A 25,516-nucleotide genomic window follows, 5' to 3' on the forward strand; every position below is an offset into this window, starting at 1 on the left:
CAGGAAATAAGGGAGAGAAATCATCACCTGCTGAAATCCAGCACAGGCACTTTTTTGATGCGGGGAGAAGAGCTTTGCCTTCCAAGGAAAGATTACTTCAAAATCAAAGAACTCATCCAGCGCTTGTGACGCTGGTAGTTTCAGCATTATATGGAGCAGCTCTTTTATGCAGCAGTAAATAAACTTGTAAAGCAAATTCTTTATACTAGTGGCGTTTCATGGTCTAAACATCTATCAGCATGTTTGCGAAACTTTAAACCCACGTTTATTTTGTCACCGTAAATCTTTGGCCATAGAGTGGTTTTAGAGGTTTGTTTTATTTCCTCTGTGAGTCACAGACCGGCTGACAACAGAGAGGTATCAGATCTCAGACCAGTCCAGGAAACCGAATTGTTTGGTGGGTACACATGATTGCCCGCACACATAAATTCAAACTCAATTACTCAGTTCGAGGTGACTCAAGTTTGCTAGAACACTGTAGGTCAGAGAAAGAGGAAGACAGATAAAGGTGCCAACATGGGAAGCGGCACTGAGGTATGTTTCAGGTTTTTGCCTTACCACACCACAAACACACAGTTATAGTAGTGTAAATCTGCAAACTCTATTTCTACTGCTCCTTCTTTATTAGCTGAGTTTAGTTTTCTTTTGTTTGTCTCACACAACTTGTTGACACACGTGCACACAGTGAGGAGACGTGCTCAGCAGGCTCTGTGTGGCGCTGACAGGGACCATCCGTCTCGCCTCAGTGGAGTGTGGAGACGTCTGTCAGAGTTGGGCTGACCTCCAGGCTCAGGGCTCTGCAAGAAGAAAGAGCCTAACAGACTGCATTCCTCCCTGGGAACTCTTAAAACCAAGTCTGGGTTGTTCATATTCTGGTAGAAGCAGTTGTGTAGTTAGTACATCAATTTTGTAGCGTTTTTTTCATTCACTCAATAAGTTGTGGGATGCAGGAGCATAGGCTTTGTTTATTTCTCCTCTCAAAGCAGTTCAGAATATTTAAATTAAATATCCAGATTAAGAAAGAGCACACGATTCCTGGGGTGTAAAGCAATTTGGAGAATTTTAACTGGTGGTCCTGGTGCATATGTTGGCAAGCATCTTCCTCCCTGATGTGTCATTGACAGATGATGGTAAAGGAATGCAAAAAATGTTAAACACGCTGAAAGCCTGGAGCCATTTGCCTCAATTCAGTCTCCTGAATTTTAAATTTTCTTCTCAAGTTGCATGTTTTTTTTTTTTCCGTCAGTGCTATAAAATTGTATTTAAATAAGAACACTCATCTTGGCGGAGAACAGTTTTCCCTGACTCACCATTTTGTACATTTATTTCCTTCATAAAAACAGCTGTAATCCTTTTAGCCTTAGTTGGTACCAAAACCCAGTTCAGCTGCATCAGCAGAGATGGATGCTCTAAGGTGAACCTCTGCGTCACCTCATGCACGTGAACAGACGATGTATCTCATGTTTGTGTGACAGTGAAGTATCAAATAAATTTACTCTGTCAATTCGGGCCTTATTTTTGCTCCTCTAGAACAAATCAGTGTGATGCACCAAAGCTCTTTACAACCGCTTTCTTTTACCAAAGGACATTTATCGAAGAAAAATGGCTCAACTTGTTTAGAAATCACATGCACATAGACTTTCATCTGAGCCCTAAATCACGGGGCTCACATTGTGGAAGTCATGTCTGCACTGGTGTGAATCTGTTATTAAAGATGTTATGGGATTAAAGTTTTTCCACCCAGAGGGATGAAGGGCCAACAGTAAGAATAAAGAATGAAAGGGAATGCAGAATGAGATGCGAAGAGAGGAGAAGAAAACACAGCAAAGCAGCAAGAGAAGTGGGCAAGGCACTGGAAAGGAAGCAAAGGAAGAACAACAGGAAGGGAACGATGAATACATGAAAGTGAACGGAGAGATTGGGAGAGACAGAGGGGTTAAGTTGAGGAATAGAGCAACAGCAAACGGCTCAAAGGGAATACATATATAAATGATGGAATGGAAAAACAACTGGAAGGGAAAGGAAGAGAAATTGTACAGGTCGAGAGGCAAGAAGTGACCAAGGAGAACAAAAAGCCAGAAACCAGAGGAAAGGAGGGCGAGACTGTGACACTGAAAGTTGGCTCACTCCCAGTTCAGCACGTCTCCATAATTAAAACCAGCCACCCCTCCAGTCCTTCAATAGCGCTCAGTCGCCAGCATGCCAAGGTGTTAGATGTGCATTTGGTGAGGTAGTTGTATCTTTGCAGTGTCCTAAGTCCTGGGAGTTTTGTGCTGCACTGTCTGCTCTAATCAATTAATAGTCTATTTTCAAGGCAAAATACTAATTGTTTCCTTGTTCCAGCTTCTAAAAATATCAGAACTTGCTGCTTTTTTTCATCAGATTTGATAGTAAATTGAGTAATTTGGGGTTTTAGTCCATTACTGTTAGTTGCAGCTCTGTTCAGCCACTGTAGGGTTTAATTCTGCTGAACATTTGTTTTAAGCTTCTGAGAGCAGTCAAACAAAAGTCAGTATCTGTGCTTTGACATTAATGTAATCACATTGCATAAATGTTTTCCCTCTGTGTGTTACTGATCCGGACTAACAGGGAAAAGCAGTTCTTACTGTCACCAAACGTGTTCTGCCGGATGTCATGCCGAATCTCCATGTAACAAGAAAGGAGCAGACCGACTCCACAGTCCCACCACAGCATCAGCTGCTCTGCTCCTGCCATGTCAGAGGACAAAGAAACTGTTTACTGAGCTTACCGACAGTGGTTTGGTCCTGATCGTGGCTAGTCCGAAATGATCTGTGCAAATGTTGTGCCAAATTTAAAAACGCATCTCCGTTAAGCAGTAACTACTATACATCTCTTTCCTCCAGCATTCAAACTAAAATACTTCAGTAGTATCTGTTGAGTACAGTAATGAATTTCAGCACCAGTAGGCAGATGAGGAAACTAGATGTTCCCAACATCAACGTTGGTTGAACACTGACTGTGTTCTTAGTCTGTGGACTGTGTGGAGTTACGTTGAGGCGTCCGCCACAAGGCCTTATTGATCTGCAGTCTTTTGCTTGCTGTGGTTACACCTTCACCACAAGCTGGCGTCCCAGCTTCGCTACTCTAATACCCACAGAGACGGTCAGTGCCCAGTCTTATGTGCCTGGTTTCTACAGGCATGCTTCTCTCACCTTTAGGTATCAGAAGGTTTTGTAAAACAGATTTTAAAATGTCATAAAATATTGGAGGGGTTTAATGAAAGTATGTCTTTTAGACAGCTTAAAAATACGTGACCCTCAGCAGGTTAATACAAAATAGCCTCTTGAACATGCATTATTACAAGATTTATTGCTGTTGACACACATTGGCTTTATTGGGAAGGACCATCGTGGAGTATTACAACTTCAGCTGTGGGTTTTGTGTACCAGGTGTTTACGTAAGGCCAAAAGTCTTGTAGGAAGGATCAAAACTGTGAGTGATATTGAGAGTAAGCACAGTACTAACCATGCATTACACACAATAATTCTCACCTGCTCAAATTAGTTCTCCAATTTGTTCTCAATACATGCTTAGTCCTGTGTGTATGGAGAGAAAGTGAATGGATGAGTCTGGACCAAATGTCAATGCCAGTTCTTGTTGCTGTTAACATTCGTCTTAGGTAATCAGATATGTATTGGATATAGTTTAATGGCTTACAGTATCCACACGAGCTGCACACCCTCTGCATCGTTTTACATTTACTCTCAGGCCATCTCAATCATTCAGATAATTGCTGTGATTCAGAAATGTTGTGTTCATCTGTGGGCTGGCGGATGTTACTGACTGCACCTGTGGCCACCATCTTTTCTGTTTTAACACCTATTTTGTGTGTGTGTGTGTGTGTGTGTGTGTGTGTGTGTGTGTGTGCGCTCTCTTTTCGCAGTTTTGGCAAGCAGCTGGGGGGCAGACGAGGCTGTGAATGCATCACGTTGGAGCCTTCAGAAATGATTGTGGTGCGTAGAGACCGCCTCTCTCTCTTTCTGTCTCTGTCTTTGTCTCTCTCCCAATCATGTTCCTTTTTAATCCTCCCACCTCTCCCATCTATGCTCTTTGATTTGATCCCAGTTTTCTCATCTTTATTTGATGTCTGTGTCACTTTTTCCCCTTGTACACTTCACTCATTTGTTCCCCCCTTCCCCCTTCCCCCTTCATTGCTCTCTCTTTTTGGTCTCCCCTCTCTCTCTTCTTGTGTAAAAACTGTATCTCTTCAAATTCAAATGTACCCCAATGCAAGGAACCCGATCTTTCACCAAGCATTTTCTAAAATCTAAATACTCAAGCAGAATTAAATGTATCATTTACAGTGTATTTACCTTTTTACCAAATTGGCCTTTATTTATTTATTTATTTTTTGTTGTTGAAATTACATATAAAAGTTGGGATATTCTTTTGGGGGAGATAACGGCATCCTGAGTGTTCTGGCAGCCCCGTGGTTTAGAGGTACTATGTGGGTGACATGTGCCTGGTTTGGCACCTTGGCTTGGCACCTTTGTCATATACTTTTTTCTGTATACTGTATTCTGCCATTCATTTAAATGCAGTAACTTCACAGCCGACATTGATAAAATAAAATCTAGGCTGTTTTCCATTAGCTCTTAATCTTCAGCCAGTTTGTGCCTTTGGGTGTTTAAAGGAACAGTTTTTTTTTTTTTTTTTTTTACTTTTTTCAGACCTGTTCTGTTAGTCATAGTAGTGTCACGTGAGTGAGCGTACATTTCACCAAATACACAGACCACCAACAGAAACTGGACATCTGTAATTACTGCTGAAACTTTTCCTTAAACTTTGGAGAGGATCATAAAATACTCATTCATCATGTTGTCATTGTGGCACATTTTGGATGTAGTGCGTTTCTGTGTGCTTCCACAAGGCCGCAGTGCTTACACAGTCTTGCTGTCTCCTTCCCATACGTCCTTTCTGCTCTCTCCCTGTCCTGTGTCTTTGTGTCTGAGGACCTAGAGGGATCAGATGAGACAGGATAGGCATTAAAGTTTTACACAAAGAGCAGCAGGTAGCACTGGAACAGGTAATAAGAAACAAACCTTGAACAGATGTGACCTTTACCTGTAACAGTGAAGTCAAAGGATTTTCTGATGTTACAGATGTTAACAGGACTTCCCCAGCTTTTTTTTTTAAGAAAGCCTCATCTGAGATTTCTGTTGCTATGACTGTACAGAATTACACAACTGTCATTACTGCAGCCATGGGGACACTGCTGACGCCTTTTCATCCTTAGACAGACTGTCACTTTGTTTACGACTGAGGCAATAATGTGCAAGACTTTCACATACACTAGTGTCAGTTTTGTCGCTTCTGTGTAACAATAATGATCTAACTGATTTATAATTAATGCTTCAGGTAGTTCTTTATTGGGAATAATCCCCTGATTTACAGGAAGTCATGTTTCCTCTACAGCCAAAAAGTACAAAAATAGTACTTTTGAAAAGTTTTTGCACAACTGATTCTGTAATTAACTGTCATTCAGTTTTCATTGACACCATTAATAGTGCTGGCATATCAACACAAAAGAAAGTTCAAAATTATAGGGAATTCCCTATTTCTAGTCTTAGTGCTAAGCTAAATTAGCTTGATTCATATTTGCCATGTTTATTTAACCTTTATTTAACCAGAAAAACCTCACTGAGAATTAAACTGGGTGTCCTGTCCAACACTGGCAACAGCATCGGTCATGGCAAACAACACCGATACAAACAATATAAATAAATCCATAACACCCTCTCATTAGTTAAGCAAGCAGTTGATAAAAATAAAACCTGTAAAAGCACCGAGTCCAATGCATTAGTTTAAAGCATTAAAACAAATAGAATTAACAAACATCCTGAAAATGGCAAGTGCTGACTCCATGCAATGAAGTTTTAAATCTAGCCAAGGAAACAAATAAATGCAATATTGTATGTATGAGGAGGAGCATAAAAAGGCTCGCTTACCAAATTCAGTGTCAACCTTTGGCAGCATTATCATGTTCTGTGATCAAAGAGCATAAGAGCTCACAACTTTCCTTTCCATGTGAGTGCACAAGCAAACGGGTAAAAGGCCAAGAATGGCTTTATAAATAAAATAACACTATTGAAGGAGTCTTCGAGAGCTCAGGCAGGAATCCATGGCACCTTTTGGATCAAGTCGTCCCAAGGAGCCACAGCAGCTAAACCCAAAAGACACTAAAATGAGACCAACAGAGCTTTTTGCTTAACTACTGCATTTGAGAACCATGGTGGTTAGATACATTAGACTGATAGCAGAATGGAGCTATCATGTTCTTTCTAATTAGCTTGATGAGATTTTTCACACTCACGCAGTCCCAGTGTCTTTTTATTCCCTCAGCTCTGTTGTAGACTACTTGGGAAGTCTACCACTTATCTTTGCTTAAACATTAATGCATTTCAGTCAGCAGTGTTCATGGCTGCAGCTCTGCCCCGACAGGTTCAGGGACATTAAAACATAATTTTCCTTGAAGGTCCTGCCATGAAAAAGGGTAATAATAGTTAGGTGCCCTTTCAGCAAAGCATTTCATCCTAAACTGTCCCTGTGGGTCCATTCAGAGGCCTTGGCTATAGGAGGAGCAAACATGATAAACTCCTAGGGTTGATTGTGTGACACTGTGTGAATGTGAAGTTGCAGGAAAAGAGCCAACAAGCTCAGCTGACTCAGTTGCCTGGAGAGCAAGAGATAAAAATCAGCTTTATTAAAAAAGAGTTTGCGGCTGGGGGAATAAAATTGGTTTGAATTAAACTTGACTGAGTTTAGATTAAACTATCAACTGAGGGTGTCATCCTGGAAAAGTCGAGAGAGTTGGCATGGATCAGATAGACAGGTAATCTCCAAGGAGAGGCTCTGGAAACTCGGCTGATCAGAGCCTTCAGCTGCGTTCCCATTGCATGATTTTAGTTTCCTCCAAGTCACTCAGATGTGATCTGTTCACAGGTGTTTGAAGAAACCTAATTGGATTTTTTTTTCAAATGAAATTTGGGCCATTTCGTTATGGATCTGATTCCAAGCCGATATTTGACCAGGCAAGTCCTATCAGAACAGTCAGATCAGAATTTGTTTGGCGTTTTCAACACCTTGTTCCTCTGCAGCACTTGTCACATTTCAGTTGCATGTGCATATGCATGGCCGTTTAGGACCGCAGCCGTGTTCAAACCCAGCTAGACGCATTTCATTTGCCATCATTATTTTAGAAAATTCGGTGAGATCATTTAATTCTTTTATGTTTTAAATGTTGAATAATTCTCAAATTCAACAGCATTTGGCTGAATCCTTTAGTATTTTTTACCTGATCTGTTTCTCGCCTTGTAAACCTGGGACACGCTAATAAACAGTGAGACTCGCCACACTGCTCTCCTGTCAAAAACGAAGTCGGCAGTGCTGTATTTTGAAATTGGCACATCATGACTACCACATATGAATTTATACAGCTTTGCTCTTTCCACAGAGCTGAGCAAAAATAAAAGATGTTTTTCCAAAAGCAAACTCATTCTTAAAACAACCTTTAGTTATTCCACTGCCAGGCTGGCTTCTGTCGAACACCTACAGCTCCCAGGAGACTTTGACAACATGTCTAAGATTAATGTGAGGTGGTGTTGTTCAGGGCTACATACAAAATAAGAGTTGTTTTACCCTTGAAAATGAACCAACTTCACCTATATTTTAGAAGGGTCCAGAACCTTTTCACAGATTCTAGCCTCAAATCTAGTTGACCTGATAATTTTTCAAGCAAAAAATACCAATTATTCCTTCAGCTGCTCAAGATTTTCTGCAACAGCAGCCTGTTTGGCATAAATAGGAGAACAACTGTGTATAGTCAGCTTGAACAACAATAGCTGAACTGACAAACACAACAAAAGCATGCATTTTCCCCAAATCAAAGAAAAATACAAAATGACAAGAAAAGCTGTCACAACACAAATATGCAGCACGTGCACTCTTTGAGGTAAATATATAAAAACACAAGAGCAGAGGGACAGTGGTCTGGTCACACCGCACTGCAGTCAATCTGTTAATTAGGCCCATGGGAATAGTAGAGAGAGGGCCATCTACTGCTGTCATCATGACTCTGCTCACAGGATGGACAGGAGTAACCTTCGCAGACTGACAGGGTGGGGTTGTGTTTGAGCGTGTGCGCACGTCTGTGTTGGGATTGGAGTAGAATGAAAGCAAGTAAGTGACAGATAGATACGAGTACAATGAGCAGACAGGAAATATGGTCACATTACGGCCATGACCATTAGCCAGGAACACAAGTTGAGCTCTCGGTGGCTGACAGAACTGGTGGTCACAGAAAAAGTAAGGGTTATATTTACTCTAGCAGCCAGACAGATACATATGTTGTGAGACAGGAAGATAATTACTCTATATTGTCACAGGACAAGCATGAAAGTTGGCTACGTTTCTGACATTCCCCCCGTGAATTCAGTTGTTTCAGTCCATTACAGCTAAACTACCTACAGTGCAGTAGTTATTTTGTGATTTCCAGGAGATTTCCAAGGTTGTTCCTGTGCCGTAGCAACTGGACCCTATTTCATCTTCGACAGAAAATCTCTGCATTAATCATTTCCCTTGCAATGTTTTTTTGAGTTGTTTTCTGATGCAGGTATGAGACGGTCTTTGAGAGTTATAGTCCTACAGTAGTATTTTGATAAGTTTTAGTTATCAGGAGTTTTATTATATCTTACATGTAGGAATACAGGACTCAGATTTTCAGTTTTTCTGTGATTTGTGTCACAGTAACCGGAATATGTTTGGGTTTTTCACTGTGTCAGACACAACCAAGCATTCGAATATGTCACTTTGGACTTGTTGCTGTCTTATAATGTTTTATTGATCAGATGATTAACCAAGAAAATGCTGCAGATTAATTTATAATGAAAATAATCATTAGTTGATCCTACAACAGTTTACTGACTGACAGTGTTTTCCCCAGTCTGTTTTGACCATAGGTTGTGATGTTGGAGTCTGCACGTAGTCGTATCTCCTCATACTGTAACTCTCTGTGGCTGATCATGGGTTTGTATATTTAGGACTACTCTGTGAATACACATGACTGACCTGAGGCCTCGGGGGAAAAACGCGCAGTGGTCACTTATAGGAACACAGTCTGTGGAGTATGTCGTCTTACTCTTTGACACCATATAAGTTTAAAGTTTGGTTGGAAACAGTTTTTATTAAAAATACAGGATTGTAAAATTGATTGGAGTCTCAGCTCCCGCAGTCACTCTGTGTCTGATACTAGTAATGCCTACTGTGCATGAATGAATGCATGTACACTTGGCAGAAGAGTAAGAGCCTCACAATCATCCAGAGAATAATGAAGGATCAAGAAGGTGAATGTACAGAAGCGTGCACGAGACAAAAAGGAGTAGCATGAAGATGCAGCTTAAAACAATATATCATAAACCATCAGAGGGGTCCTGTTCATTTCATTCCTCTCTCGGCTTCTCAGACTGACAGACACACTGACAGAGAGCTTGTTAAACTGGAAGGCAGTGGTTTTCCAACCTGGCAAACTGAAACATGTGGCACAAAAGGCACCAAATTATCCCATCAATATTCTGGACACAGACAAGGATGAAGTTGGAACTAGGCATCAGCAGCTGATGACATGACCCTAGTCACATGACATTACAGCTGAGTGAGAAGTGGTGAATTAGACTAACACGACTAACACAGTACATGCTTTATACTATAATATAGTTGCAATAGATTGATTGATAAATGGACAGACCCACAACAAAGACCATTTAAAAATGTTTTAATCAACAGATGCACATGGGAAAACAATGCTAGACAAAAAACAGAGAAGAGTTGGAATTTTATTATACAGTATAGTTGGCAGAGTGTTTTATGCTCTAACACAAAAAGTGTCTTCAAAAAGAATAAACAGGACATTGTTAAGAAATGAAACCAACTCGTCAAAGCCAATAAAAACTGTTTGTTTTTAAATGACAAAAGTCTCAGCTGCGTAACACATAAAAAAACATCTTTTTAAAGTATTGTCATTACTCTCATAGTACAGCTCTTGACTTACTTATCCATTATGTAATGGAGAAAGTAAACAGGTTCCTCCTGCAACAACAGACCAGCACACAGAGACTATGGGGAATGTTTTGTATCGCCGGAACCTGTGTGCTGCGCTGTTTTTTTCTGCCTGGCGAGGATATTTGTATATTTACAGTTTCCTGGAGGAAACTGTGGGCTCATGGTGTGCTTTGTGCACGTGTCAGACACCCAGAGAGAACGAAAGCTCATGCTCATGAGGAAAGCATGTGAGTAAGTCTGTGAGCATGCGACGTGTTGGACAGATGAACTCTGCGCCTGGCCCTCAGACGAGGACAACTTTCACCAAATTGGAAGCAGAAAGAGGCAAATTTTATTTTCGTCTGTCCTCATTATTGATTTATTTGTTGTTTTCATTCACTTTGGCTCTTTTCTCTTAGTCTGGATGCTTTTCCCCAAAGGATGTAAGGTCGCAAGAGCCCTTGTGATTTTGGATCTTTTTTAAAATGTGGACTCAACACTTCTATTCATCTTTTGTATAGAAGTATTTCCCTGCTATTTTTTTCCTCTCCTCTTGTGGTATTTCCTGCTTTTATGCTTTGTTTTGATCCTGTCCTTGTGTCCGGATGAGTGTGTTCCGCTGGCACCGGCTCTCTGCGCTCTGGAAGAACTGGATGTTCAACCAGGAGCCAGCAGAAGGTCAGAGCCAGATCCCAGAATCTCCAGGGCATGAAGCAGAGCAACAGAAGACAGAAGGGAAGGAAGGGAATCACATCTCAGACTTTCAGTACTTAACGGAGCACAGTACCCAAAACTTGGATTATAAGAATCGGAAATCAGAAACTGAGACCCAGAATGTGAGATTGACCAGTGTGAACTTGATCCAAAAGTCTGACTTGCTAAGACGCAGCTGCTCCGAGCCATATTCTCAGGTCTCAGACTGTGAGGATCACTCTTCCAGCTGTCCCCACACATCTGAAGGCTGTGGGTGCAAATCCCTTAGAAGCTGCTGTTCTGAGGAGGGTGTTGACTGTGTATTGCAGGTGGATAACGGCAGCGAGGGGGACGACGGGTTTCTGCAGAGAGAGGAATCCCAGCGCAGGTCCAGGCGGCGCTTCAGGAGGGTCAACCCCAGAGGAGAGCGGGAACTCATCACAGATGGCCAAGAACCCGCCGGCTACAGGACGGTAGGAGCGACACCATTACTAACAGCAGTGGCTAATGCTAACCCTGTTTGGTATTTACATGTTGAATGCAGCTGTCACAGTGACACAAGGTTGAGCAGTCAGTAGCTTCTATAGTAGGAGCTTAACCAAACATGGTTGCACTTTAAGCCCCTTAACCTTAGCTTTTTAGCCAACTAGGTTTCATATATTTAATGGGTCTGACTGTCCTGCAGACACACTAACTAATCCTTTTTGTCTTGCTAATAACCAATGACACAGGTTAGAAAGTGTCCTCAGCTCCAACGTGTGAAATTCTGCTTCTCTTTCTGTAATACGTAAAAGTGCATGGTCTACACATGAAATGATATGTTCAGTGTCATCAACCGTTTGTGTTTTCTGTTAGACAGATATGGTGCAGATTATAAGGGTAGAAAGCAGATAGAAAACACTGTGACAGTTAATATTTATCGCACAGTGCTGCTGAACAGTCTTGTCAGTATGTTACAATGCTCACAGAAAAGTTAAACACTAAAAACATCATAATGCCACCTACGTTTTTCGACCAACTAAAAGGGGAAATTTGTAGGGAGAAACACACTTAAGGCCACCTGATACTGAGACATGATTTGTGCCTGATTATTTTTGAACAGTAAGAAAAGTATTGAATCTTTGTGTGTGTGTGCGTGTGTCCTTTCACTATGAAGTTGAGTTTCCCTCCCTCTGATAGGATCACTGGGACCAGCACTGTGTCAGTTACAGTTTTGACTAATCACTAGAAGCCACGCTTTGCCACACACACACAGTCTCAAATGCGAACACTCACACAAACGTCAGCTTAGCTCAGATACACACTTTCCCCATTTCATGCAAAGCTCCCTGCGGTGTTACAAAGGCGCTTAATGGACAGCTTAAAGTGTCCTCGGCCGACCCTACCTGGCTCTGCAATCTCTTGGTGATTGTTCCACTTTTTAAAATTACATTTCTAGCCTTCAGCGTTGCTGAATCCCACCACATTTTTTTCTGTGACTGCATTTATTATGTAAAGGCTAAACAGGCTGATGTGCTAGCACAGCACTACTCCAAAGAAACAGGACAAAAACAAGCGGAGCCATGTGAATGCCCTTGAAATACAGAAAATTAACATTAGTTCTGCTTTAAATTGGAGCAAGAATGGAAGGCAGAATGAGCTAGAGGCACATCTGGCAAAGGGAAAACATCCCTAATAGAAGTGATCACAGTGCTGTGGCATGTATTATATGCTGTTCACTGTTAAGTGAATGAATGGGGCTGTTGACATGGTCATTTATCTATTTAAGTGAGAATATAGACTAGAAGAATATGATGTGCACTCAGGCATACAGAGTTTACACTGTTGTCCCATTATGACTGTGTCTTATGGCTTTCTCCTCCCTCTCCATGTTCCTGCTGGTGTCTCATCTTCAGGATTACGTCAACAACAAGGTAAATGAAACCTTCTTTACACGTTTGGCTGTCGCTCTTCCTTCCTGTTGTCTTCCACAATTTCAGCATCTATCAGGGTTTTTTTTGTTGATGTCCCTGCTTTACTTCTGGGTTTTAGTGAATGTGAGTAACCCCTTTTCAGGCACCTGTTGTTTAGAAAAATGCAGCATTGAGAAAAGCAGGTCATTTTGAGGGAGCCACACACTGCTGTCTGCTGACACTGTGGGTGGCAGTTAGGACGGGCTGCAACTGTTAAAGAAACAGATGCATGGTGGGAACAGCACCTGGCTGCTTAACAAATGGAGGATGAAATATTAAGTTTTGACATTAAAACCTGACGAGATGAGATGGGTTTACCACGATTCTTGATGGCGTCCGTTTTTTCTGACCAGGGATTTGATGATTTGTGAGCTACAGTAGCTCTCTGGGTGTCTAGTGTGCTCTGGTTATTAGCTCACACAGACACACACTCTACTGCCTTGTAATAAAATGTGGGACTTCTACAGAAGCAACATCCATTCAAGGCTCATCCTATGACCATATGTTTGACTGCTAGCATGTATAGATGGTAGATCCCAGCAAAAATAATCAAGTTCAAGTATTGTGTCTGCTGCTGTGGGGAAGAAGGTGTGTTCTCTTAAATGCTTTAAGTTAACTAATATATTGATTGATCGATCATTTGATGATTAAAAGTGCCTTTTTAAAGAAGGCTTGTTGGATGTATGTTTCTTTTCTGAAGCAGAACAAAACAAGCTGCTTGTTAGATCAAGCTTCTTTTTATGATTTAGTGTGACTTTCTTTCCTATAATGACTCTGTGATTGATTCCCATGGATCTGGAAGTCTGATTCTTCTTCCAGTAGGGTGAGAGACAGGCGGTCTTGTGCACTCTCTCACTACTATAACAGACCACTGGGATTCACTAATGACTCAGACTCATACCACACACATACATAGATGTGCGTGTTGCACAGAACAGAGCAGTACATGCACACAAAGTCACTTCATTAAGACATTAGATGCCTCATTGGGTTGCTGTCTTTCTCCCACTGCCCAGATACAGTTGACAGATGAACCCATCACCTCATTTGCCGTGCAGGGGGACATCTGCTTGAAGGGATTTTTACAGCCAGGCTACTCCATAGCACCCCAGGATCATGATTTTAACATGATGCAGGCACATCCACCTGCACAGGAGAGTTTAGTATGCACAGCACCGGTATAAAGCAGCAAAGAGTCACGGCGGGCTTAGACACCCAAGTTGTTCTAATTTCAGAGTTTAATAAAAGGTTGTTTCGGTAACCGGGGGACATTACAGTATGAGAATAAGAGAAAACACTTAATGAAAAATAGTGATTTATTTTGAAATGTTTCAGGCCCTCTGCTATCTATATTTGTCTTGAATTTGTTGAAATGTGCAGAGCACGAAGCAGCATCCTCTTTGCTGTTTTGAAGCAAAGAGGATGCTAAGTGTTGGTACACACCGGAAACACCGTGGCTCTTGCAACATCTGTGGTTAGCTAGCTTCCTGTGTCGGAAGGCAAGACGTCTGATGTCTGCTTCTTCGTTTTCCTCAAAACATCTCAGCATGCCTTTCCTTGCTCTCGCCAACCTGGGCCATGCGTGAATTAAGTGTGCAAACCTGCATTATTAATGACAAGCTTCAGCTACCAATAAACTTCTAATGAAATTCCTGTAGGTAGACAGGGAGGCAGGTGAAAGCTGCTCAAGACACTCTCTTTATTATAGTCAGGCTATTATAGCCCACATTGGCTGGGTAAGCAGGACATGACTCTGTTACAGTATCTCTCTGGTTAGAAATCTGTGCACACAGGAAGCAACCAATCACACCAAACGTGTTCCTAAACAGCAGTGAGCAGTGGGGATAGACATTTTCTGGGGACTAGTCGACATTATTTGAAGATTCTCCTTGTTCCTAAACAGCAGTGAGCTGTGGGGATGGACATTTTCTGGGAACTAGTCGACATTATTTGAAGATTCTCCTCATTTTACAAAGTTATAGACCTTACTATTATTTTTAGAAAATATAGATATTGACCAGCCTTAGCCTTTAACATAAACACACTTGCATAGCCCAAAATAGTGGCAACAAGTGGTGGGTCTGTACTAAGTTTATAAACCCAAAGTCACATTTTGGCTAGTAAAGTAATGTGGCTGTGGCACCATTAGAGAAAACAGCCCATCTACAGTGTCATCATGCAAGTTCTCATGCTACTGTAAATACTTATGAGCACATTATTTCTGCTGGATCTGATCTGTGGAGGAGGCATCTTCCATCTTGCTGAGGTGATTGTGTGAAACCTCCAGAACAGCTACTAAATGACCCTGGCAAAGTTTCAGTCTGTACAGTATAGCTACTTTATGGCCCTTTAGCTTTAACACAGCAATGTGGATACTCGTAATTTATACGATACCTGTTTCTGTTTAGGGATCCATTAGCAATGACTTTACCTTGATGATGCTCTCTGTGGTAGTATCATTTTAATTAAATCTGAAGAGCTTGCATGAGTCATTCAGAGACACTACTCAAGTTACACTAATGCTACAGCTTACAGTCTAAATTTAAGGTTGTGTTGATCATGCTTGTGGGTAGGTCATAGGTGTGACTCATACAGATGCTTTGTCATCAGTGTTAACCTGGTATGAAGAGTAATGACAAAGTCCCTCTGCATCATTGTTCATTCTCCTCTCAGGTTTGAAGGTCACCAGTGTGTGGTGAGGAGAAGTTGCTCTTGCTTTGTTGCTGTTGCCTTGCTCAGCCACTTTTACTAGTGAAATTGCTTGTTCTGCGTCTCCTTTAAATTCAATAATCAACATGTCTGGGAACTCTGCGGAGCATCAGCCACTGTGGGGGTTTGTTGAGAAAGTGGATTTCCAGCACCGATCGAGTTGTGTTGCTCTGTTTGATAGAGTTCTGGCCGGCATCTTAAAAAGATGAAGTTGTTCACTTTCCCACAGTATTCTTGGCTTCGTTCTCATTGTCGCTAGCGTGTGTGTGTGTGTGTGTGTGTGTGTGTGAGAGAGAGAATGCTCTTTATTACTTTTTACACTTACTGCTCTAACGCAGTATGGAGGTTTTTTTGTATGTTTGCCTTGTTGTTTGTCCTTCCAGTTGTTCTGCAGAGCTGAAACATTCTGGGCTGTTTATGTTTTAAAGCCCTTTGCTGCTTTAATGCATTCAGTCCATCCCAAAGCTCATCTGGTCTCATTCTATCAGAATGCAGGTGGGGTCAGCAAAGCCCCAAGGGCCTCTAACTGGCACCGGCACTACTAGACCAAGCAGGGCCCCAGGGAGAGGTGGGAAGGAGAAGAATAAGGAACAAAATGTGTTTTCACTCAGAAAAATGGTGCAGCTGTAAATAGGCTTGCATGATTAGTAACAATATTTTATTGAATGCTGTGACCATTGTCGTATTGATGCACATTGTGTCACGTACATTATGTGAACGTTCAAACTCTGTATCAGTTATCAGCTTGTTGACTTGTTGACTTGAGGAGCAGCCAGGGCTTAGAGTAACAAGCATGAGGTGGCATGAAGGCACGTTTTCACCAGAGACATGAATTGTCTAGATAATTAGAACAGATTTCTTACAGACAATAACAGTGACGAGGTAATAGACCTTGATGAAACTGTATGAGAGTGAGTTATAAAAGCCATAGATTGGTATTGATCAGCAGCTGCATTAAAGTCCTGTTATGTTAGGGTCATTTATTGTTACAGGGCAGGTGAAAACCCACTTCTTTTACTTAAATAGTGGCTGTTGATAGGCAGTGAAAAGAAATTAGTGGTTCTGCAGGAGAAGGAGGAAGAGTGAGCTATGGGGATCAGGGGATAGAGCAGAAAGGTGAAGGTTGTGGGAATGTCAGGTGGGAATTTAATGGGAAAGATGGGTTGAGAGTTTTAAGGGTCAAGAGGGGTTAAGAGGGGAATGTGACGGATGGAGGTTGGAGGATGAGGTTGAGGCTGAATGGGTTTAACAAGGCTTCATATTACCTGCAAGAAACACATGGCATTATTTTAACTTGCTCTGGGGGGCCAAGCAAGAAAAAGGGAAGAGCAATAGATCAGACGCAAGAAGCAAAAAAAAAAAAAAAACCCAACTGAAAAGACCAAAATATTTTTCATCCAAACAGCTGCCTGGGTCTAGTACAGCGATCAAGTGCCAGTCAGTGAGTTGTTTACTTCCTTATATTGTGACTCGTGCTCAAAATGCGCAACAGCGTCTTGGACCGAAAGTTTTAAATGGCCAGTAAAAGCCCAAACCTCAGTCCTGCTGCTGGACTATAATGGTGTTTGATGCTCAAGAGGCCATTTAATAGAGAAGGACCTGAACTGATCTACAGTGTCAAAGATTCTTTAAGCTACAACAGTGTAGATGGGTTTGTAGTGCAGCATGCAAAGCATTTATTTCTGTGTAGGTGCATGTCACAATACAGTTCTACTGTTGCTGTTGTCTTGGCCATTTAAAGTCCCAAATTTCATTAACCATGTAATTTGCTTCTTTTTTTTAATTTCTTTATGTCACAGTTAAGATTTGGCCTTAAATGTCATTCTTAAAGTTGGCTTCTGAGACCTGCAGACATCCTGACTGTGCACGAGTGTGTGTGGAGTACTGCACACTGGGCAGCGCAGTGTACCAGTGGGGCACTATCTGTGGCTGTTGTTGCATCTAATTTTAGGGATTACATCAGCAGCGCCAAGATGAAAACCTTGCTGAACTCCCTTTGCTTATTCTCTCCTCCTCTTTCACACACTCCTCCCTTTTTCCTCCTCTCACCTCTGTCCTTCATCCTCCCATCATCTTCCCTCCCTGCTATTTCCCTCCCTGTCTAACCTTCATCTTCCCTGTTTTTTTGGCCTTTAAATGTTTTTCTGTGAAATATGCACAGACATACATACACATGGTATGCATAAGTTATAATCTACGTTCGTACTGATGCACTTTCAGACTGTGTTTCTTGATCTTTTGTCTCCTGCTTCTCTTAAATTGTGATTAGAAATTGTTCTTTATTAACTTAAGACAGTCTGTGACCCAGAGGTTTTAGGATCCAATTAAAATCCAATCAAATCCTGTTGTACTCCATAAAAGTTTTTCTTCAGTTCATGAACAGTTAATTTGAGTTAAATGACGGTTCAGGATGTCTACAGTTTGTTTTGTCTATAGGTCTCCAGTCAGGAGTTCAGAAAGAGAGAATCTTAAGTAAATGGGTTTTGTGCTCCTAAAACAAACAAACAAAGCTGTCACCCTTTCTCCCTTACCTCACCTTGTGAAATCCCACTGGCAGCCCTTTCCCTGCTTCTCACCCCACCTCCGTTTCCTTCTCTTCTCTGAATTTTTCGCCCATGAGTCTGCTCCTCTCACTTAACTCCTTTTTCTCTTGCATGCTCATTTCTGACTCACTGTCTCCTCTTATTCAGTCTCTCTGCTCAGTCTTTGTATCCTCATCTGTTATTCTTTACTCCTAATGATGACTCCTCATCTCTGTGTACCGTCTCTACTTACTGTAATTTAACCACCGAATTCCCTAGAGTTGGTGTGGAAGACTGGGAGGTTGTCATCAGTTTGTTTGTCCATCGTGTGCGTCATGTCACGTCTGGCTTATCAGGTTTTTAGGAAACGTGTGGACTGTTTCGGTTTCTGACAGTTTCAAAGTGACACATGCACATCCATCCATCCATCATGTTCACTAATCTAAACAAAGATGATTATCACCAACTGTGTGTTTCCACTGTACTGGGGATGCACGTCTTCATCATTAAAATGGTTCCTTTTCACTGCCTCTCATGTTTTTGCACCTCTAGCTTTTTTGGGCTTGAATCTCTTTCTGTCCTTCAGTGTGGAATAAGTCGGAAAGGGAAGGGCTGGTTTAAATGGCAGGAATTCCTGTTTTGTCCTTCACACACACACACACACACACACACACACACACACACAATCAGATGGCTGCACACAGCCCCTTCACACAGTTTGTGTGGGTTGCGTAAACATATTTTTCTGTATCTTTTGGTGTGAGCAGGACTTCACTGCTCTTTGTGTACTAGTCTACTACGCTATACTTGGCTTGGAACAGTGGAACCTGGTTTACTGAAACGACTTAGCCCTGTTGTGAGACGACATTATAATGCTTACCAAATTTGGGTAAGACAGATTTTTAATAATGATCTTTTTAGGGAATTGAAATCCACATAAACCTGGATGTTCAGTGCAGAAGTAAACACAAACATTACTATACATACAGTTCAGTGCAACCCACTATGCACTTGCTCTGTCATACTTTGTGGCTGTACTTCTTCAGATCATTTATCATTTATGCTACAGGTTCTACACAGTGGTGGACAATATTCAGCTGCTGCGTCATTTGTAGAGCTGTAGTCGATTGACTAAATCGACAATCGACAGAAAATTGGCAACAATTTTGATGATCCTATCATTTTTAAGCATCTACAACTCTACAAGCCTGGCCACCCAGCAGAGAAGTATCGAGGTTGACCAACTCAGCACTTGTCTCTGCTGTGTTTGTGTGTGTGCATGCGCACCTTTGTGTTACAGCGCTACAGGGGTTTTAGTCAGCTGACTCCTTTTAATTAGCTTGGCAGGGCTGATTAGATCTGACCAGTGGTCATGCACGCAGTCACACACACACCTCTGTGCAGCCGTCTTTGTGAGGATGCTTACTGACACAATGCATTCCCTACAGTGGTCCTCACAATGCACAGCCATACAAGTACACACACATGCAGTGTACGTAATGCAGCTGGTTATTCTGTACATTCATGTGAGGGTATACAAATGAGAGAGGGTGGTTTCCCTTCAAGGTAGCACCAAGCTGAGTGACAAGAGAGAGACAAGACTCACTCAGAAATCACTGAGCCATGCCACTGAGCAACACACACACACAAACGCACACACACACACACACACAGACAGACAGGATGCTGTGTGTACTGTATGTCTAGTCAGTGCTAACTGTCTGACTGACTGCTTGCAGCTTGACAGGTCACATTTCCTGCCTTTTGGCGCCTGTCTGAATTTGTCATATTTTCCAAAAACATATCAGTTGTTATACATTTCTGGTTAAAAATACAAGTTACGCACACACACACACACACACACACACACCTTGTTGTTGGTCTTTTCCAGTTTCTTCTGTCTCCATCTATCTCTCATTTTTGCCCAGAACAGCTCATGTCTGACTGATTTCCCAACTTTCTTTGAAGTGCTTATTTGTAGCTCTCACTTCTTTTTTGTCTTTCTTGTCCATAAAGCACTCACCTGATTTCACCCGGCACACGCGGACAGACACAGCGTCATAGGCCGACTGTTCCAGGAAGTGTTTCCTGTATGACGTGTATCCTGCTTTGTGTTTTGCAGACAGATCCCACATTGTCATGTACCGAGTTACAGTAAACAGTTTTGTGAGGACCTTGTTTTGAAACCACATCACTGTTTTTTTTACTTTGTATAATTCTGTTCATAATGAGTGTGAAGTCCCAGAGGTTTTGACTTTAATTACCCTTAATTGTCCTCTCAAGTGGAAATTAATTTAGATGCATCTTGTGAATCTTGTTTTCTGGAGTTACATGAACCTTTGAATAGGATAGACAGAATGATTTATGGGTTCCATCACAAAAAATTCACTTGTATGAAGAAGGTTTAGCTTTGAAACATAATGAATGGTTATTAATTATTCAGTGGTGTCTATTTGTTGCACAGTTAAGACCAGATGATTGTCTAGAACTGGACTCCTGTGCAGCCTCACCATGTTGTTGGATCTTAACTAATATCCCGAAGTTAGGAAACTGGTTTTTATTAGTCAGGCTTTGCTGTGTTGCTTTGAGAAAGCAAACACAGCAGCAGTCTGTGTGTGTGTGTGTGTGTGTGTGTGTGTGTGTGTGTGTGTGTGTGTGTGTGTGTCTGGGTGCGTGTTTATTGGGGCTGTGGCTTTGACAGCAGGGCTAGGGAATGATGTAGTGCTGCGCACACTGTATGCAAAGGGGAAACGACTGCAGCTGGTACACACTACGACACCTACACACTCACACACAGAGACGGTCTGTGCACAATCTAATGAGGCACACTCGCTTTCATTCTCGTCATTGGTAAGCTGGGGGTTAAGGTGCATGGCTATCCTCAAACTGTGGTCCCCCTCCTTGTTTCCATCTGTCTGTCTGTCATCTCTGTGTTTCAGTCTCTCTTGTGTATACAAGAGAGACAGACTGAGGCCAGGGCTCCATGTGCTTGCATCTGATTGGCTGTGGGGTAAAAAGATGATGTCATTTCTAGTTGGGTTGTGCATATCCTTTCACAAACACACACACACATACAAAGAGCAAAGAATTGAGGGTGGAGATCCTGGTTCATAGCAGAGAGTAGCAGAAAGAGAGTAAAAATGGGAGCACAGAAAGAGAATGAAATAGATCCTGCAGATGGGCAGAAACAGGCGGGTAAAAAAAAATAACAAGCAAACAGCTGTAGGAGTGACAGATTGCACACGTTGGGGATTTTAAGGGAGGAAGGAAGGATGGACAGTCAGAGGCAGAGGAAAAAATACAGGCAGCGAGGGGAATATAGTGAGGGAGAAGGAGGGAAGTCAGAAAGAGAGGGAGATCCTCCCCTCTCAGAAGTCTGGCAACAGGAGCTGGCATCTCTCCTCTGCTGGAGGGAAATCAGCCATTCAAACATCCAGACAGCTTCTATTGTCTCTGCTTTCAATTCATCTCTCCTCTCTCTCATCTTTGTCTCAGCATCACAAACTCTACAGTACAAAGGCTGGGTGATGCAGAAGGAAAGGGACGTGGAAAAAACAAATACTTAGAACCAAAATAAACTAAAAAGTCTTCATGAATTGGACGTTGGTAGCTTAAAATAGCTTAAATGTAAATACTTAAATCATTTATTTGGGAGGCTTTGACTTATTGACATGCAGCAACTCTTGAAGAGAGTCAGGTGAAGCAGAACCTGCAGTTGCAGCCTTGAACTAGTATGTAAATCCGTTTTTACAGAAGCAGTTATGACGCATGCATTGAGAAGAAAAGGAATATCTGTAAGTCCCTTTGAATGTAAGCACTGAGATACATTTTGTTTGCCCCTCTCGAAAATTGACAAAGGCTTTGTCTGATAAATTAGACAATAATGTTTTCATTTTCTCCACCTATGTGTGTGGGGTTGTTGTGAGATCTGGATTGCCTCTGAGGTAGAAGAAAGAGAGCATTAATGTACAAATTTCATACTGTGCTTTAATTTCTTTTCTGAGAAAATGGGTATCTGTATCCTCAAGGTTTCCACTATTAATGGAGTACAACGGCCTGGAAAAGGAACCTCAAAATGACTGTTTTACTGTTCGTTCGTGCTGAGGTTTGGGGCGGTGGCTTCCAGTGATTTGGAACAAACTTGTAGTTGTGGAGGCTACACATAACTGCTGTTTCAAAGTGTAGTTCAAGACCAGCTTCATGTTGAAACAGCAAATAAAATGCTTTGAGGCGAATCAAAAACTTTTCAACCATGTTTTCACTTCGATGGTTTCAACACTGACTCGAGTTAGGCCAGTGAACCGAGGGGGTTGAAAAGCCGGTATGGGATCCATTTCTGTCACATCTAATGCGTGAAACAGGATGAATCGCTCTGACTGAATCTTCTTCTGATAGTTCACAACTACAGATTATTTAGCCTAATGCTTTTATTGCTTCAGTATCTTGCTCTTGCCCTGTACAGGAGTGGTTTATCTTAATGCCTTTCTTATACATCAAATCCTTTCTTCTGTGTAACAAATCCTCCAGACGGGGGCTTTTTGGAGGGGAAAGCCCATTATTGGCTTGTGCTATTTTGTCGCGTGTTCACATTTTCCATAACGCTGTGAGCGTCTGTCCTTGTATCTGATAGGGGCTCTGAGATTTATGCTTTCCCCCTGTTTTTGCAGCTTGCTTACAAAGGGGCGGGGGTATCCTCAATACACTCAGCTTTATGTTACCAGCAGGTCAATAAAGATGCTTCCTCTCTTTCTTTCTGTCCATCTCTCTTTCTCTCTCTCTCATCCACATCTGCTCAGCAGCCAATTCATCTAATGCAGTTTCCTCCTGCTTGCTTTCGCTTCATCCACGCCGCCTCCCAAACCCACATCTCTCTTTTTCCCTCTCGCTCTCTCGCTGCACAGGTGATGTCATTCTTTTTCAGCTGGATTCTCCTCCCTTCTCCCTCCCCCTCGATCTCACTCTCTCCTCTGTTTCCCATTAGCGGCTGGCTCTCCACAGCGCAGCATCCTATTCACGGTTGCTTCTCTCCGAGGGTGGGAGGGGGAGGAGGAATGCCAGTGTGAGGTGTGAGCGCTAACCAGGGATGAGAGCTTGAAGCTGCGTTACGGGAGCGGGATCGCTGTCCCCTGCCATGGAGCTGCACCGCTAGGCACACTTCCATCACTGAAGCTTTGTCGAGAGCTAAAGAGTTGTAAATAGTCAGAGAAAGGACTGTGACAGGGAGTGAAGAAGAGATGAGAGCTGCAGGTTAATGACCCAGGCTTTTGGGAGGTGAGAGGGTACTGTTTCAATACTTTAAGCCAGGCGAGAGACTTCTTCGCAGAAGGCTGCTGATGCACAGAAAAGCATCTCAATTTATTCAGGACTGGCTCATCTACTGAGGAGAGAAACCTCTGCTTCTTTAAAGAGGGAAAGTGAATCTAAAAGAAGACAAAAAAATGACTTAATGAGCTTTTACATGCAACTTTCAACAGAAAGATCTTCTGAACTTGGATGTTGAGTTGGATGGCTTTATCGTTTTTTAACCATGCAGTCTCCTTCCTTTTGGGTTTTAAATATCCTATAGATTTCCTGTACTCAAGGTTTAATCAGAGCTTCTCTGTTGCTGTTCCTGTGAATGCTCTGGTAGTGGAGAGATAACTTGACATATAAACGGATCTATCTTGACTTTAAATCTTCCTCCAGTAACATCTGTCAATCATCCTGTCGGTCTTCTGCCAAATCAACTTCTGGACAATCCCCTTCTTGCAGCAAAGACGTCAGCATCAGCCCTCACCCTCTTCTTTTACTTATTTCTTTTTTTCTTTTTTCTCCATCTTTTGGTGAACGGGGGGAAACTTCCCCTCGCTGGCACCCTCCCTCCTGTGGAAATGGCTTTCCTAGTGCGTTGCTATGCCAACTGCTTGCAGCCGTGGTCCTCCAAAGTAAGCGATGTCGTAATCCCTTTTCTGGCTTAGGATACTGCTGTGTGTGTGTGTGTGTGTGTGTGTGTGTGTGTGTATGTGAGAGAGAGATGTTACTGAGAGAGAGAGATAGGGTGCGGATGAGAGAAAATGAGCTTGATTTATATGCAGATGACAAATATTTATTGTGTCTGCGTAGACCTGCATGCTTTGCCTCTTCCTTTAATTTGAATTTTAATTGTTATATACTGATATCCACAGCTGCTGGTACCAGGCCAAAGCCTTTTTCAGTTCCTGAACTGTAAGGGAGGATGGATTTAAAATGTGCATGGTGTATGTTGTTTGACCAGAAAGAAAAGGCGACATAAGTTTAACTATTTGTGTGTGGAAGTTTATGAAAAACAGAATGTATTTTCTCCATGCTTCCACTTCTACATGTCAACGTTACACTGTAGTGTTCCTGAGAGCTCTGATGTGGTGGAGATTTTTTTTCTGGCTTTGCACCAATGTTTATTATTCCTAGCAGCTGCTATATGAACACACTTGCAGTACTCTCCAAAGGATAGACTGATTTGGTTTCCAGAAATGATACTGTATATAGGCGCCACAGTGCTGTGCCCTTGTGGCTGTAGATATTATGTTTTAAAAGGTTTTTTTTACTTTTTCAGACAGTTTCATATTTGGAAATGAGCAAAAAGCACAGAAAGGATGTGGTCATGAATAAGGCTGCTCTATTCATTTATGTCATGACCATGACAAGCAGCGATGTTTATTTTTGTTTTTCTTAATTCTCTGTCAGTGTATACACGTGTTCTAATCGAATTCCTTCCAGTAGTTCGTAGTGGACTGCTGTAGCTGGGTGTATGGTTAACAGTCCAGTGTTCTAGTTTTAGATGCCCTGAATAATCCACCAGAGCTGGCCTAGCCTCTGGTGGGATTTCTGATGGAGCAAGGAAAAGCAGCTACAGTGCTTCTTGTTTCTTTTACATGTCTTCTCTTGATTCCTGTTTTGTTGTTTGTTCTGTTCAAGCTAAAGTGAGGGATGGTAAAACGAATGAGCTGTGTGACAACGTGCAGGGGGCCCCTCTACTCTGATGGCTCATTGATCGCTCTAACAGAATGACTGCCAGAGAGATCCCCTGCGTGTCTGTCTCTTTGGGGACTTTTTTGGGTGCTGAAAGCCTCAGAGATGTTTGTCTTCATTGTGTGTGTGTGTGTGTGTGTGTGTGTGTGTATGCTCACACTTTCAGTAGGATAAATGATAATTAGGTCCCTGGAGATGAAAGGGGATAAAGCATAAAGATTCCCAGTCTAAGATAACACATTAATCTGTACCACAGGCAGTCACAGAACACGGTCTTAAATACCTTATTACTCATCTTTATTGGCTTCCATCTCCTGTGTGATCCCTCACTACTTGCAGGGAGTCTAGTGTCACTGCAGTCAAATTAAAACAATGTAAATCCATTTTTGACTGTATTTATTGCATCATAGCTCAACAAAGCTGCCATGTAAACACCATTTAACTGTCTTTTTATGATAACCTTTTATGAGCTTGCTTCATCTGGCCTGGTACACCCAGAGTTTTACTGTTCACCCCTATAGGACCTGACTATTACAGGATTATTGTAGGTTGACTGATGCTTCATCAGAAAAAAATCAGATTTTATAAGCTATATTT

General features: G+C 42.0%; 1 protein-coding gene across 2 annotated transcripts in view; it reads left to right on the plus strand.

Annotated features, from left to right (window-relative positions):
- LOC109966805 (rap guanine nucleotide exchange factor 6-like) overlaps positions 1 to 25,516 on the plus strand; it is a 59,586-nt gene that overhangs the window by 25,146 nt on the left and 8,924 nt on the right. The window contains exons 5-8 of one of the 2 annotated variants that reach the window (XM_020611969.1): positions 3,905 to 3,974; positions 11,079 to 11,222; positions 12,645 to 12,662; positions 12,805 to 12,855. In XM_020611969.1, the coding sequence (XP_020467625.1) occupies positions 3,905 to 3,974; positions 11,079 to 11,222; positions 12,645 to 12,662; positions 12,805 to 12,819 (247 nt within the window). In that variant the 3' untranslated portion in view covers positions 12,820 to 12,855. Of the gene's footprint in view, positions 1 to 3,904; positions 3,975 to 11,078; positions 11,223 to 12,644; positions 12,663 to 12,804; positions 12,856 to 25,516 lie in introns of those variants that run through there. The other variant, XM_020611968.1, reaches the window with a different exon arrangement.

This window comes from Monopterus albus, unplaced genomic scaffold (assembly GCF_001952655.1).
Source record: "Monopterus albus unplaced genomic scaffold, M_albus_1.0 scaffold119.1, whole genome shotgun sequence".
Lineage (NCBI taxonomy): Eukaryota > Metazoa > Chordata > Actinopteri > Synbranchiformes > Synbranchidae > Monopterus > Monopterus albus.